This window comes from Urocitellus parryii, chromosome 14 (genome assembly GCF_045843805.1).
Source record: "Urocitellus parryii isolate mUroPar1 chromosome 14, mUroPar1.hap1, whole genome shotgun sequence".
NCBI lineage: Eukaryota > Metazoa > Chordata > Mammalia > Rodentia > Sciuridae > Urocitellus > Urocitellus parryii.
The window spans coordinates 57,798,946-57,813,216 of NC_135544.1; the positions used below are offsets into that span (position 1 = coordinate 57,798,946).

The 14,271-nt window shown below is 39.6% G+C and overlaps 1 protein-coding gene and 1 pseudogene across 1 annotated transcript in view; both read left to right on the top strand.

Annotated features, from left to right (window-relative positions):
- Positions 1-14,271, top strand: part of Fbxo16 (F-box protein 16) — a 47,698-nt gene that overhangs the window by 10,997 nt on the left and 22,430 nt on the right. Inside the window, exon 3 of the mRNA XM_026398904.2 lies at positions 10,432-10,638. Within this exon, the coding sequence (XP_026254689.1) occupies positions 10,432-10,638 (207 nt within the window). The remainder of the gene's footprint in view (positions 1-10,431; positions 10,639-14,271) is intronic.
- On the top strand, positions 8,409-8,859 carry LOC113189864 (oligosaccharyltransferase complex subunit OSTC pseudogene; annotated as a pseudogene).

Sequence of the window (14,271 nt, forward strand, 5' to 3'; positions counted from 1 at the left end):
TTCCAAGGAATAGGGGAAGAAGGACATGGAAAGTGACTGTAATGGGCCCGCGGTTTCTTTCTGGGGAATGAAATGCTCTGAGATTAGATAGTGGTGATGGTTGCATGATCTTGTGAATGTACTGAAAAATCAGCCAATTTATACTTTAAATACTGAATTCTATGGAACGTGATTTATATTCAAATTTTTAAAAGACCAAGACTCTGAGGTTCATTTGGCTAAAGACTAATGGAAAGTACTAGTTCTGGATCTTTTCTGTATTGTTCTGGAAACCCCCGTGTAGGTGTATTATTAACTTAAGTTTTAAAAAAAAATCATACATTTTTAAAATTGTATACAAAATGTAATCCTCTGTAAGGATGCACATGAAAAGGGGTAATATCAATTTTCTCCAGGGAGGAGAATTTTGTATCTGGAACAGGGTGGAAATGACTTGTTTCACTGAATAGCCTTTTATACCTTATGGTATTTTTTTTCTTTCAGTACTGGGGATTGAATCCAGGGGAACTCTGTCACCAAGCTTCACCCCGGCCCTGTTTATTTTGAGACAGGGGCTTGCTAAATAGCCCAGGCTGGCTTTGAACTCGCAATCCTCCTGCCTCAGCCTCCCAAGGATGATGAAAAGTAGCTGGAATTGCAGGAGTGTACCACCACACTCAGCCTATACCTTATGATCACAAAATAATAGTAAAAAAATTCTCAAAATAATAAAACTTGGGGCTGGGGTTGTGGCTCAGTGATAGAACTCTCCCCTAGCACGTGAAAGGTGCTGGGTCTGATCCTCAGCATCGCATAAAAATAAATAAGTAAAATAAAGGTATTGTGTCCACCTGCAGCTAAAATTTTTTTAATAATAATAATAATAATAATAATAAAATTTCACCATAGTGAATCTTCAGATCATGTACAACCATAAGACTGGGATCCTAATTAGAATAAGATGTACTCCGTGTTTGTATAAATATGTCAAAATATACTCTCCTCTCACGTATAACTAAAAAGAACAAATAAAAAAAAACTATAAGCAAAAATAAATAAATAAAATTTTATGTTAAAAATGTACCAAAAAGCCAGGCGTGATGGCACAAGCCTGTAATCCCGGCATCTTGGGAGGCTGAGCCAGGAGGATTGTGAGTTCGAAGTCAGCCTCAGTAGCTTCGAGGCACTAAGCAACTCAGTGAGACCCTGTCTCTAAATAAAATACAAAATAAGGGTGGAGATGTGGCTTAGTGGTTTAGTGCCCCTGAGCTCAATCCCTGGTACATCCCCCCGCCACTGTCAAAAAATGTACTAAAAATTAAGAAATGAAAACGTTTCAAAATTTAAAAACCTAGTTGAATTCTTCTGTTCTATTTATGTTTCAAAATTAATTTTGCATTTGTTTCCAACAATTTATAAAGGGACTTATTTAGAATGACCTAGTTTTGCAGTTTTTCTACATTGATATAATGAGGGCTAATGTTCAGCCAATACTCTTGGTATGGTTGACCAGCTTCTGTCTATTTTGGTTGGTTGGTGGCATTGACAGTTGTTAAATGTTTTTAATAATTATTCTGGATAAAACTCAAGGTCTTCAAACAACAACAACAACTTCCTTCTCCTCCTCCTTCTCCTCCTCCTCCTCCTCCTCCTCCTCCTCCTCCTCCTCCTCCTACCAGGGATTGAACCCAGGGGCACTTTAACCACTGAGTCACATCTCCAACACCCCCCCCCCTTTTTTTTTTTTAATTTAGAGACAGGGTCTCACTGAGTCACTTAGAGCCTCAAAAAATTGCTGAGGCTGGCCATGAACTTGTGATCCTCCTGCCTCAGACTTTGGAGGTGCTGGTATTACAGGCATGCACTACCAGGGATGGTTTCTATCTTCTTTCTCATTGTATATCCCTAGATATTGCCAGGCATTTAATAATTATTTTCTGAATGAATAAATGATATTCCGTTATTTTTTCTTTTGTCCTACAGCAATCTTGTTCCTCAAATGCACTAAATCATGTTAGATAGGTACTCCCACAATACCTAATGCAAGAGAAAGGAGAAATAAAGATACCAAATTTTAATTTAGTATCACTTGAGATTTTAATTGTAGGGATCAAGTTTTTATTTTAAAGTTTAACCTAGCATTAAAAGTAAAGTTGTTTTTAAAACCTGTGCAGAGATAAGACATAATATGATTCTTATTTGATAACAGACAATCCCAAAGTATCGTATATTTGGATATCAGCTTTCACTTTTGTTCATGTGTGCACATGGTTCTGTCTGCTGTTTTGTACAGCAGCAAACAAAGTAAGAGAAACTAAAAGATCTCTGCATTACTGTGCCATGCTGCTCCTTAATCCCTCATCTTTCAAATCCTCTCTGCTCTTTAATCCCAGTTAGAGAAGGAAATTGCCTCCCAAATCTGCTGAAAATATCAACATGGAAGAATTTGCACTTAAAAGCCTCTTGGACTTTCTCTCAGCTTCTGATATGTTGTTAGCCAAAATAATGGCAATATAAAAAATTAATAAAGTGGATGTGTACTTTGTACACTTCTTTTCTTTTTTTGGCCAACTTAGGCAAGCTCTCTACTACTGAGCAATATGGCATCCCTAATAAAGTGGATGATATCATTACATCACTTTTAACTTGCTGGAAGCAACCATAATCAGAGTTAAAATTTAAAAAGAAACAGGGAACACTGTTTTGCACATTGTCTGACAGGTATAGTATGTAGTTTAGTGTTAGAGCACTTACCTGGCATGCAGAGGGCCCTGGGTTTGATCCCTAGCACCAGGAAAGAAGAAGAAAAAAGGAAGACAAGAAGATAGGATTAACACCTAGGACATATAAGGAGTCCCTGCAAATCAATTTTTTGAAAATCCATGAACAAAGTACAACTATCCCTACAAAATAAGAACAAGAATATACAATAATAAGTAAATAGCCAATAAACACTAAAACTATTCTCTGTTTCACTGAAATCAGAGAAATGCAAATTAAAACAATGAAACCCCAATTCTCTCCCCCTTGCCTTTGTGGCAAAACTTGAAGAGAGAGTTAATATCCAGTTTAAATAAGAAATCGCTGGAGAGCAGGAGGATGCTCTCAAATACAATTCAAGGGAATGTAAAATGGTAAAGAATATTTAGTTTGGGTGAAAGCTTTTTAAAGACAGCTTGATAAGATCTACTAAATTTTAAAAACACGTACCCTTTGAACCTGTAATTCCACTTTTATTTATCTGTAGTAGAAAAATATTCATGTGGGACTTGAAAAACGTACCAGAATATTGGAGTTTTGTGGGTTTTTTTTTTTTTTTTTTTTTTTGGTAAAGAATCGAAATGGTATCAGTAGGGCTGGGGATATTGCTCATTGGTAGAGCAGCACTTGCCTTGCATGCTCAAGGCCAAGGGTTCAATTAAAAAAAAAAAAAAGAAGTTATCAGTAGTAAATAGAGGGCTGGGATGTGGGGTTAGTAGAAGAGCACTTGCCTAATATGCATAAAAATAAGTCCTGAGTTTGATCTCCAGTTCTGGGGGGGAGGGATTAAATAAAAGAAAAATAAGTAAATCGAGTAAATAGATTATGGCATATTTGAGACAGGGATTTAGGATAAAGAGAGAGAGAGAGAGATACTGAATCTTACGGGAAATGCCCACAAGCCATTGAGATGCACAAAGCACAGCTGTAAGTCTCCAGCTTAAGTGACGTGCCCTTGGCCCATGCCCTTGTAAAAAGAGGAAAATGTGCAAGCCAAGGAAAACTGTCTGGAAACCGTGTGGCTCCACCCTGCCTCCACCTCTGCCCGGCCCTCTGTAAATGTTAACACCTCATGTTCTCCCTTGAGTCCTTACTCCAAAGCAGTCTTTTGAGACTGCCCCCTTCCCCCTAGAATATGTATATATTTTCCTAAATAAACCTCAGTCTATGCCTTTGACTGGGATGTGCTGAAATTCTTTCCATCATATATGCCAAGAATCCCACTGGTCCTGAGTCAAGTTCCTCTTCTCTCTGGGAACTCCTGGGACCCTTTTCAGGAGACATCTCTCTCCTGCAACATATTCATCCTACTGGGAATGAATGAGGAAACAATACATTCTGGAGTTCATTAGACATCAAGACATGTATGGCTATTCCGTAGTATTCCATGGAATGGGAAGGCTCTTATTTAATTGCTTTTTTTTGTTTTGTTTTTTTGGTATGCAGTGATTGAACCTAGGGGCACTTAACCACTCAGCTATATCCCCATCCCTTTTTATTTTTCATTTTTGAGACAGGTCTTTCTAAGTTTCTTGGAGCCTCATTAAATTGCTGATGCTGGCTCTGAACTTGTGATCCTCCTGCCTCAGCCTCTGAAGTAGGTAGGATTACAGGCATGCATCATGCCCAGCTAATTGCTTCTTCATTGAGTGGGCTGTGTGTGTGTGTGTGTGTGTGTGTGTGTGTGTGTGTGTGAGAGAGAGAGAGAGAGAGAGAACACATAAAAAGGCATGGATATCAAACTTCTGAAAGGTCGTTATCTCTGGGGAATGAAGTGAGATTTGACGAAGAGACATGTTTACAAGTTTTATGTTTGATTTTACCAAACCTGTTTGAAACTTTAAAAACACAAACATTTTTATACTTTAATTGTGGGATTGAATTTTTTATAACAGGACTAGGAAACTCAACCAGAGTAACATAGTCTAACCAAAACCCCCAAAATAACAACCCCCCCCCTCTTCACTCAGCTCCCTCCCCCGCCACATTCTTGCCTTCCAGGGTGAGATGGGTGGGACGACAGCTCCAGCAACTCTTCACCCCCTCAATGCAGCAAGAATCCTGTAACAGATGCTCTAAAAACAGCAGGTTCACAGTTCTAGCGAGTGGAGGGAAGCCCTGTAAAACAGCATCCTTTAGGGGTGCATCGTGAAGGGAGGTGCCATAGAAGATGCTAGAAGGGGAGACTCATGCCTGCTTTCCTGTTATGGGTGTTTTTACTGGAAGAGAGATGCAAGAACTGTGGGAGGTTATCAGATGCCTATATGGTCGGCTTTGCCAAGGACTACCTAATTTTTGGATTATTCCAAGCACCTTCTAAAACCCAAACAGATCTCCCCTACTGTTAAGCATTCTTGAGTCACCTACCCACCTTGAATGGTAGGAGTTCAAGGAATGCAAATTAGTTTTCTATTAACCTAAACAAACACAATTAGAAAGGACTAACCCTCGAGGCAAAGAACACCTATCAAAACCAAATATAAATGATGTTTGACCATTGTCACCAGGGAAATAAATGAGGAACCAGTGTGATTATCTTTTTAATCTCTAGAGCAAAGTGTTCACATTTCTTAATAGATTTTTTCAGTACACATTTTATAAGCCTAATGTTCTTTTATAGTCATTTAAAATCACTGCTTCCATAACCTGAACTCATCCTCCAACGTGGGCACCAAGGAAAGCAGACCAGCAAACCTCAATCATCCGGAGAAATGAAGGAAGGAGATCAGGCAGAGAGCCACACAAAGGTTTATTTGTCTATAGAGAGGAGAGAGGCCCTGAGATGTTATGTTCGGGTGCTCAGCTTTTGTAGGGTAGGGGCTTGGAGGTGTAGCTGTGGCACTATGGGATAGGCTCGGAGTGCTTAAGTCAGAGCTAGGCTGGTGGGAATAGCATGGGATTGGCTTAGGTGGATGGCAACTTGGGGTTTTCCAGAGCAAAGGGGTCCTGTCCTTCTGGGATTGGCTTAGGGTTATGGTACCATGGGGTAGGTCACTAATGGGGTTGGGAGGAGTTCCTGTAAGAGGAAGTACAGGAAAGCAAAGCTTAAGTGGAGAGTGACATTTAAGTTGGCTGCTCGAGTGTTAAATCAATACTCTATATATGTCTTCTTTTTACATTGTATCTTTACACCACTCTGGCACACCACAGCACTGTAGCTGTCACCTACAGTGACTCATGCACTGTTTTGAAATAATCCTCATGATAGCCCTTTATTTAGCTATAATCATTCTTAATGTATAAATGAGGAAATTTAGGCGAAATATTTCTAGTGAGTATTAGGGAGTAATATAAATTAAGAGCGAGACACCCAGTGTTCTCTCTTGTCAATCAATGCAGACTTAGAAACTAAAAGAACTTGGTTTAGGGCTGGGGTTGTAGCTCAGTGGTAGAGCGCTCACCATGCATGTGCAAGACCCTGGGTTCCATCCTCAGCACCACATAAAAATAAATAAGTGAAATAAAGATATTGTGTCCAACTACAACTAAAAAATAAATATTAAAAAAAATAACATGGTTTAGAGTCTTAAGAATTGCAATTCAGGAGTCATGGGTTCATATAGCTGTGAATCAGTGTTCTGAAGGAGGTAGGGAAGTAAGAGCTGATATGGATGGAAAACTCTTGAATCTCTGACAAAGTAATTAAAATTATTTAAAGAGCAACTCCTGTTGAGCTGGTCACAGTGCAAGTCTGCAGTTCCAGCTGCTCCAGAGAGTGGGAGAATCACTTGAGGCCAACGTAGTGAGACCCCCCATCTCAAAAAAGGAGAGAAAAAGAAGGAATGCTTATTGAAACTGAACATGAATGCAAGGGAATACCCAAGATGATGTTTCCCAGCCTGTGTCCAATACCTCAATGACGACAAATTCACACACACAGACACACACACACACCATGCGAGGGCTACGTGACCGAGCTGTGACAGGTAGATAAAGGAAGCATGGCTTGGTGCCTCTGTAATCTCAGCCTTGTGGGAGCCTAAGGCAGCCTCAGCAATTAAGCAAGGCCCTATCTCAAAATTAAAATAAGTAATCAAAAGAATTTAAAGGGGGCTGGGGATGTGGCTCAAGTGGTAGCGCCCCCACCTGGCATGCGTGCGGCCCGGGTTCAATCCTCAGCACCACATACCAACAAAGATGTTGTGTCCGCCAAAAACTAAAAAATAAATATTAAAAAATTCTCTCTCTCTCTCTCTCTCTCTCTTAAAAAAAAAAAAGAATTTAAAGGGCTGAAGAATGCACATCAGTGGTAAAGCGCCCCTAAGTTAAATCCCCAGTATTAATAAACAAATAAATAAATAAGTGCATAAACCAAACAGGAATTCCATAAAACAAGAGTCCAGTGACCTCTGGCTATGTAGCTAGGGTTTCTGGGCACAGCTTTTTGCTATCAAAAGTTGAGGGGCCCATAGTTTTTTTTTTTTTAATATATATATTTATTCTTTAGTTGTAGGTGGACACAATTCCTTTATTTAATATTTATGTGGTGCTGAGGATCGAACTCAGGACCTCACGCACGCTAGGTGAGTGCTTTTCCTCTGAGCCACAATCCCAACCCCGAGGGGCCCATAGTTGATGTTCCAAATGATAGCGTCTGACATGCAGAAGTCCTGACTTATTCAAGGTCCTCTGAATCTCTTCTGAAAATTCTTTCACTTTGGAAAGCTTTTACTTGTGCTTTTCCTATATTTTCACACTCCCAAGCCCCCTTCACTCACCTCCAAGCCCACCATAATGTTATACTCCCCCCTCTCATGTTGCACAGTTTGTTTAGCTGGTCGCCTTTTGTCTGGCATTTGAGTTATCGCTGATTTCTTGCAGTGATAGTAATTATCTCAGGAAAGATTTTTTTTTGTAATCCTGACCATCCTAGGTCCTCACGTAGTCAGTCTCTATGGAGTCACATAGCACTGCCTAAAAGTAATTTTTAAAAAAGGTAGTTTCAATCTTCATTTTGCCTCCCAAAGAAAAAGCATAGGTCCAGTTCAAAACTCATGGCAAGGATTGGGGATATAGTTCAGTTGGTAAAGTGCTTGCCTTGCATGCACAAGGTCCTGGGTTCAATCCCCAGCACCACACACACAAGAAAAACAACTCACTATAATCCTTGTCAAGTCTGCTTCTCAGTCCCTGATACTCCCCTAGTAACTACTATAGACACAATCAAAGCTGCCAAGATCCCCATAATTCCCATGGAGCCAAAGCCTCGAAGCTCTGCTTCTATCTCCTCACCCCTCCCCCTTGGCTCTCTTATTATAGATCAGTTCAGCTTCTCCTTCCTTCCCTGGCCCCAGCCATTCTGGTCTGGTATCTCTCCATTTATTTCTCTAAGAATCCATCCCAAAAGACCTGGAAAGAAGTCTCCCTTAGTGGGAGGTGGAGATATGGGTTGTGCAGAAACAGGGAACACACACACACGAATCAGTTTTATTCCTGTGGTATTTGTAGTGAGGCTCTAATTTTCTCATTTTATTCAAGGTTTTTTTTTCCCCCATCTTTGAATTATAATCTCCAAAGTGAGATTCATGGGTCACTGAATAGATCTATAATAGCAAATAGTTTTAATCAAGAAGTATTCCTACCAATTATCAAAATAAATCATATAGCTATAATGAAGTTGATTTTTCTTAAGCCTTGAAAAAATAAACTTTTACCCGGCCACCACCAACATGGAGACTTTCTACCGGGTCCCGTTCTTAGGGCTCGAATGTCCCAACCTGAAGCTGAGGAAGCCGCCCTGGGTGCACATGCCGTCGGCCATGGCGGTGGACGCTCTGGTGGTGGTGTCTTATTTCCTCATCTCCGGAGGAATAATTTATGATGTTATTGTTGAACCTCCGAGGGTTGGCTCTATGACTGATGAACATGGGCGTCAGAGGCCGGTAGCTTTCTTGGCCTACAGAGTAAATGGACAATATACCATGGAAGGGACTTGCATCGAGCTTCCTGTTTACAATGGGGGGTTTAGGTTTCATAATCCTGGATCGATCCAATTCACCAAATATTCCAAAACTCAATGGATTTCTTCTTCTACTCATTGGATTCGTCCGTGTCCTACTGAGCTTTTTCATGGCTGGGGTATTCGTGAGAATGAAACTGCTGGGCTATCTGATGGGTTAGCGTGCCTTTTGAGAAGAAATCAGTGGATTCTGGATTTGCTCCGGTTGATGAAGTTTTAAAGGCTGTACCAGTCCTCCACTACGAAATGTGGAAAAGAATAAAAAGCAGCAGTAAAAGAAGTATCAAGTGAAAACATAGGAAGGATATGAAAGCTTGGACTAGAATTTCTTGGTATCAGAGACAAGTTTATCACAGTATTTTATTCCTGCTGACCTGTTGTACCAACGATGTTAAGTGTCATTTTCTTAGTTTTTCATTTCGTATATATACTGTTCTTCTAAAATTATAATATTGAATAAAATGATTATTTTTTTACAACCCCCTTTAACATTTTTTTGGAGATATTTCTGATTTTCAGAAATTAATGTAAAATCAGGAAGCAAGATCTCTGAGAACTCTTTGACAACTGAGAACTCTGGACTGCTGATCCGCTTCACTGATGGTGCTTTGCCTTTAAACAGTGTGTGTGATAGTACATTATTTCACATATGTATGCAAGACTGTTTCCTCAACAGTAAGATATATGAAAGGAGCAGAAATAAATAATTTTTCTAATTAAAAAAAAAGAAAAAATAAACTTTTGCCTTATATGCCCTTTTAGGTAGACGGTATATTATATGATTACAACTCAAAGTCATTATAAGTGTCAGATTAAAGATAACTGCTGGGGATGTAGCTCAGTGGTAGAGCTGCTTGCCTAGCAAGTGTGACGCACTGGGTTCGTAAAAATAAATAAATAAAAAGTTATCGTGTCTATCCACAACTAAAAATATTTATAAGAAGATAACTGCTAAATATCTATATGTGAAATATAATGATATGCAAAAATTCAACTAGCCCAACTTCCCAATTTTCTCTTCTGCAGTGAGTTAGGAAAGAAAAGAGAGGTTCAGACTTTGAGTGAAGTGGTCCCTCAGCTGGTGGATGCTCTTCCCTCAGAGCCTTTCTTTTGGTTTTCAGTAATTCCCATGTTCTCATCTTGGTCTTGGGACTGGTTTAGGGTAATCTCTGGATTCTTTGGTTTTTTCCCCTCGGTACTCTTTGTCCCAGGCCCTACCTTTACTCTCCAACCATATCAGTTAATTCACACATTAGTGAGAATTTAACCCAACATACTCCACTCACCAGGGCTCTTGGCCTGTTATACCTTATCTCTAATTGTGATTTCAAGGGTTTGTTTCTGGTCCTGGAGTTTTAAGCACTGATGAGCTAATGTAGGAATTATTTGGAGGGAGAGAAGCTGCCCGGGCACCTTTCCTTGGAATTGTATTTTATATGTGTATATATTGCTTCAGCTTCTGCACAAGGTTAGCTTACTATCCTTATGCAATTCAAGGGCTGAGGGGCAGTTCTGAGTACACACGCTGGCCATGCACGTGGTCATATATATAAATGTGGGAAAGAACAGGTAGGTGGCAAACATGGAATTTATTGACCTGGGAAGAAATACATGATATACATGGGAAGTAAATGACTGAGCTCACCTTCTATGCCACTCTCATTTCTTCCTCATAATAAAGATCTACTATCAGACCACATTGGGAGGTTTCCATGTACGTTTTGTTTTTCCAGTTTGACAAATGGACAGACTCTCAGCGGAGAAGAATCCTCACAGGTCTGTTGGAACGCTGCTCGCTGTCACAACAAAAGTTCTGCTGTCGAAAGCTTCAGGAAAAAATTCCAGCAGAAGCCCTGGACTTCACCACCAAGCTTCCTAGGGTGTTATCCATATATATCTTTTCCTTCCTTGACCCCCGGAGCCTTTGTCGTTGTGCACAGGTAAAGGCAAAGAAATGACATATGGCATTTTCTAACATCAGCCTCCAGAGGCTCTAAAACTAGAATAACTTAAGGACGAAACCCACATGTACGCACACGCATAAAACCAAGCCACAAGCTGGGTGTGGTGGCACATGCCTATAATTCCAGCCACTTGGGAGGCTGGGCCAGGAGGATTGCAAGTTCAAGGCCAGCATCAGCAACTTAATGTGGCCCTAAGCAATTTAGTGAGACCCTGTCTCAAAATAAAAAATAAAAAGGGCTAGAGATGTGGTTCATTGGCTAAGTGCCCTGGGTTCAATCCCTGGTACCAAGGGGGAAAAAAAACAAAAACGAGCAACAGATGCTAGGTCTTTTTTTTTTTTTTTAATATATTTTTAGTTGTAGTTGGACACAATACCTTTATTTTATTTATTTTTTTTTATGTGGTGCTGAGGATCGAACCCAGGGCCTTGCACATGTGAGGCAAACAGTTTACCACTGAGCTACAGCTACAGCCCCTAAATGCTTAGTCTTTATAGTTTGCATGATCCTCTGCCTTATTTGAGTCCAACTCTGTATTTAGTGCTCAAAATAAAGAACAAAGTATAAGTCACCATTAGTGTCCACTAAAAGGTATCAGGTAGGGGCTGGGGTTGTGGCTCAGTGGTAGAGTGCTTGCCTAGCAGGTTGTGAGGCATTGGGTTGGATTCTCAGACCATATACACACAAAAAATAAAACAAAGTTATAAAAAAATCACGTTTAGAAAAAAAGTATAGTTGGGGAGATACATACACATCTAAGAAATGGTCTCTCAACAGGAGAGTCTTTTAATCCACAGTATACAACTATAATAAAATCCTAAATTGTATCGTGAAGGCCATCCATGAAGATAAAAGTGCAAAATAAGGTGCTCGTGAGATAAGACAAAAGAGTAGGAGACTGCCAGGCACAGTGGCACATGCCTGGATCCCATAGGCTTAAGAGGCTGATTCTGGAGGATCACAAGTTGAAAGCCAGCCTCAGCAACTTAGCAAGTGCTAAGCAACTCAGTGAGACTCTGTCTCTAAATAAAATATAAAAAGGGCTGGAGGATGTGGCTGAGTGGTTGAGTGCCCCCAGGTTCAATACCCAGTACCAAAAAAGCAAAACAAAACAAAACAAAAAAAAAAAACAGAGTATGAGACTCAGAGAGACCCGAGTGGGCAAGTGTGCTCACAGAAGCCTGGGAAAAGGAGCTGGCCATCATTTTCTTGCAGGTAATTCCATAGTGTATTAAAGCAAAGTTAAATTAATTAAGATGTAAAATGGACAGTTATTTGTTGAGCCTTTTCATAGAGTTTAGTAAAACTAGAAAGTACCTACTACTGTTCACTCATAGATGTGTAATATGTTAATTTTAGTTCTTAAAATTAAGAAAATAAATGCATCAAGAAAGATGTATTATTCAATAAATAGTGTTGAGACACTTGGGCAGGATCTAGAAAACCAATAGAATAAAAGATTTATATGACACCAAAGGAAACCATTCCAGTACTCAGAGAAGACACCTGGAAGGAGGCCTTTGTGAGTATTCTATAATGTCCAGAGGCCTTAAGGAAATGTCTGCTTCGGTCTTGCTTTATGCATCTTATGTTGTAAACAGGAATGGAAAAAGCAAGACTTTAAATTGTGGCTATAAAATTTACTGCAAATAAAGCCAATTTCTTATTTTTTAAAAGAATTCCTACCAATTGCTGGGTGTGGTGGCACACACCTGTAATCCCAGCTAAGGCAGGAGGATGGTGAGTTCCATGTCTCAAAGTAAAACTTTAAAAAGGGCTGGGAAGGTAGCTCAGTGAGGCCCTGGGTTCAATCCTTAGTATTGAAAAAAAAATTCCTATAAGTCTGTATTAAGGAAAAAAAAAAAAAAGAGTAACCACCCAGCAGAAGAAAAATGAGCAAAGAAAATCAACAAGTGGTTCACAGCAAAATAAATGCACCAGTAGAGGAGAGGAAGGGGATGGAGAGGGAGGGAGAAGGGGCGGGCTGGGGGAAGAACTAGGGAATGAAGTCTACCAAATTACAAGTGCAATATGTCTGTGTACAGATACACCACAAGAAGTCACGTGTGTGTGTGTGTGTATGTGTGTAATGCACTAATTAAAATAATGATAACAATACTAGACAGGATCAGTTAAGTAAGTGTATGGAGAGGAAGGAGGAGAGGGAAAGGAAAGTTACCAGGGAATGAGATTGATCAAATTATGTAATATGCCTGTACAGTATGGCACAATGAATCCCAGTATGATGCATAATTATAATGCACCAATAAAATTTTTAAAAACTCTTCTACCAAAAATATATAAAGAAATGCAGATGTCTCTGCCGTAGGTGGGATGCTGAGCCTCATTATGACAGGCCATTTTCATCATTCAGATTGGCTGAGCTTTACTTTTTTAAATAATATTCTATATTAGTAAGGGTGTGGGAAAATAAGTATTTTATATATTGTGTGTCGATAAAATGGTACAGTGTCTAGTGGTACAATGGAGAATAACCTGCTAGTATTATATTTTAAAAATAAAATTCCTGGGGCTGTGATGTGGCTCAAGCGGTAATGCGCTCGCCTGGCATGCACGGGGCTCTGGGTTCGATCCTCAGCACCACATAAAATAAAGATGTTGTGTCCACCAAAAACTGAAAAATAAATATTAAAAATAAAATAAAATTCCTTTTATCCTACCAGTTCCACTTCGTGGACTTTGTCTGATGAGTGTGCTTCAACATGTATGAAAATCATTTCTGTTTAAATACCATTGTGGCATTGTTTGTCATAGCAAAAGGCTGGAATCAACAGAAAGGCCCACCAGTGGGGCACTGGGTAAATAAGTTGCAATGATCTCCAAGGTAGGTTATCAGCAAAAAAAAAAAAAAAAAAAAACAGGGGGGGGGGATGGGGAAGCACAGCTGTTAGTTCTGCCATTTTGGAAAGAAAAAGTATACATATCTGTTTATATGTGCCTAAGCTATTTCTACAACAACATACAACAACTGTCTACAGTGGTTAAATCCAGGGCTGAGAATGAGTGGCTGGAGGACAGGGATGTGTGAGATACTGACTTTTCACTCTGTGCCCGTTTGTATCTTTGTGTTTGGTATTACTGTACACACATAACCTATTCTAAAATGAAATAATTTTTTAAAAAGAGAATAGCAATCTTTTTTTTTTTTTTTGGTAGTGGAAATGGAACCCAGGAAGCTCTTGACCACTGAGCATATCCCCAGCCCTTTTTATTTTTTTATTTCTGACACAGGGTTAGAGCATCTCTGAATTGCTGAGGCTGGCCTCCTACTTGCTATCCTCTCAGCCTCTTGAGTTGCTGGGATTATAGGTATGTACCACCATGCCCAACTCAAGCATAGCAATCTAAATGTCTAAGAACAAAGGACATCATACAGCCACATGATGAACTATTACGCAGCATTAGAAAATATGTCATAAAAGAACAGAGATGCTGTGATATTTTAAATAAAGAAAACAAATTGTATATGGAGAATTTCCAAGTTTTCTTCATCGTGCCTCAAAAAAAAAAAAAAAACCTGAAAGGGAAAAAACTCTACTAGGTTGTTAATAATGATTGTCTCTGACTCATGGCATCATAGGTGTTGCT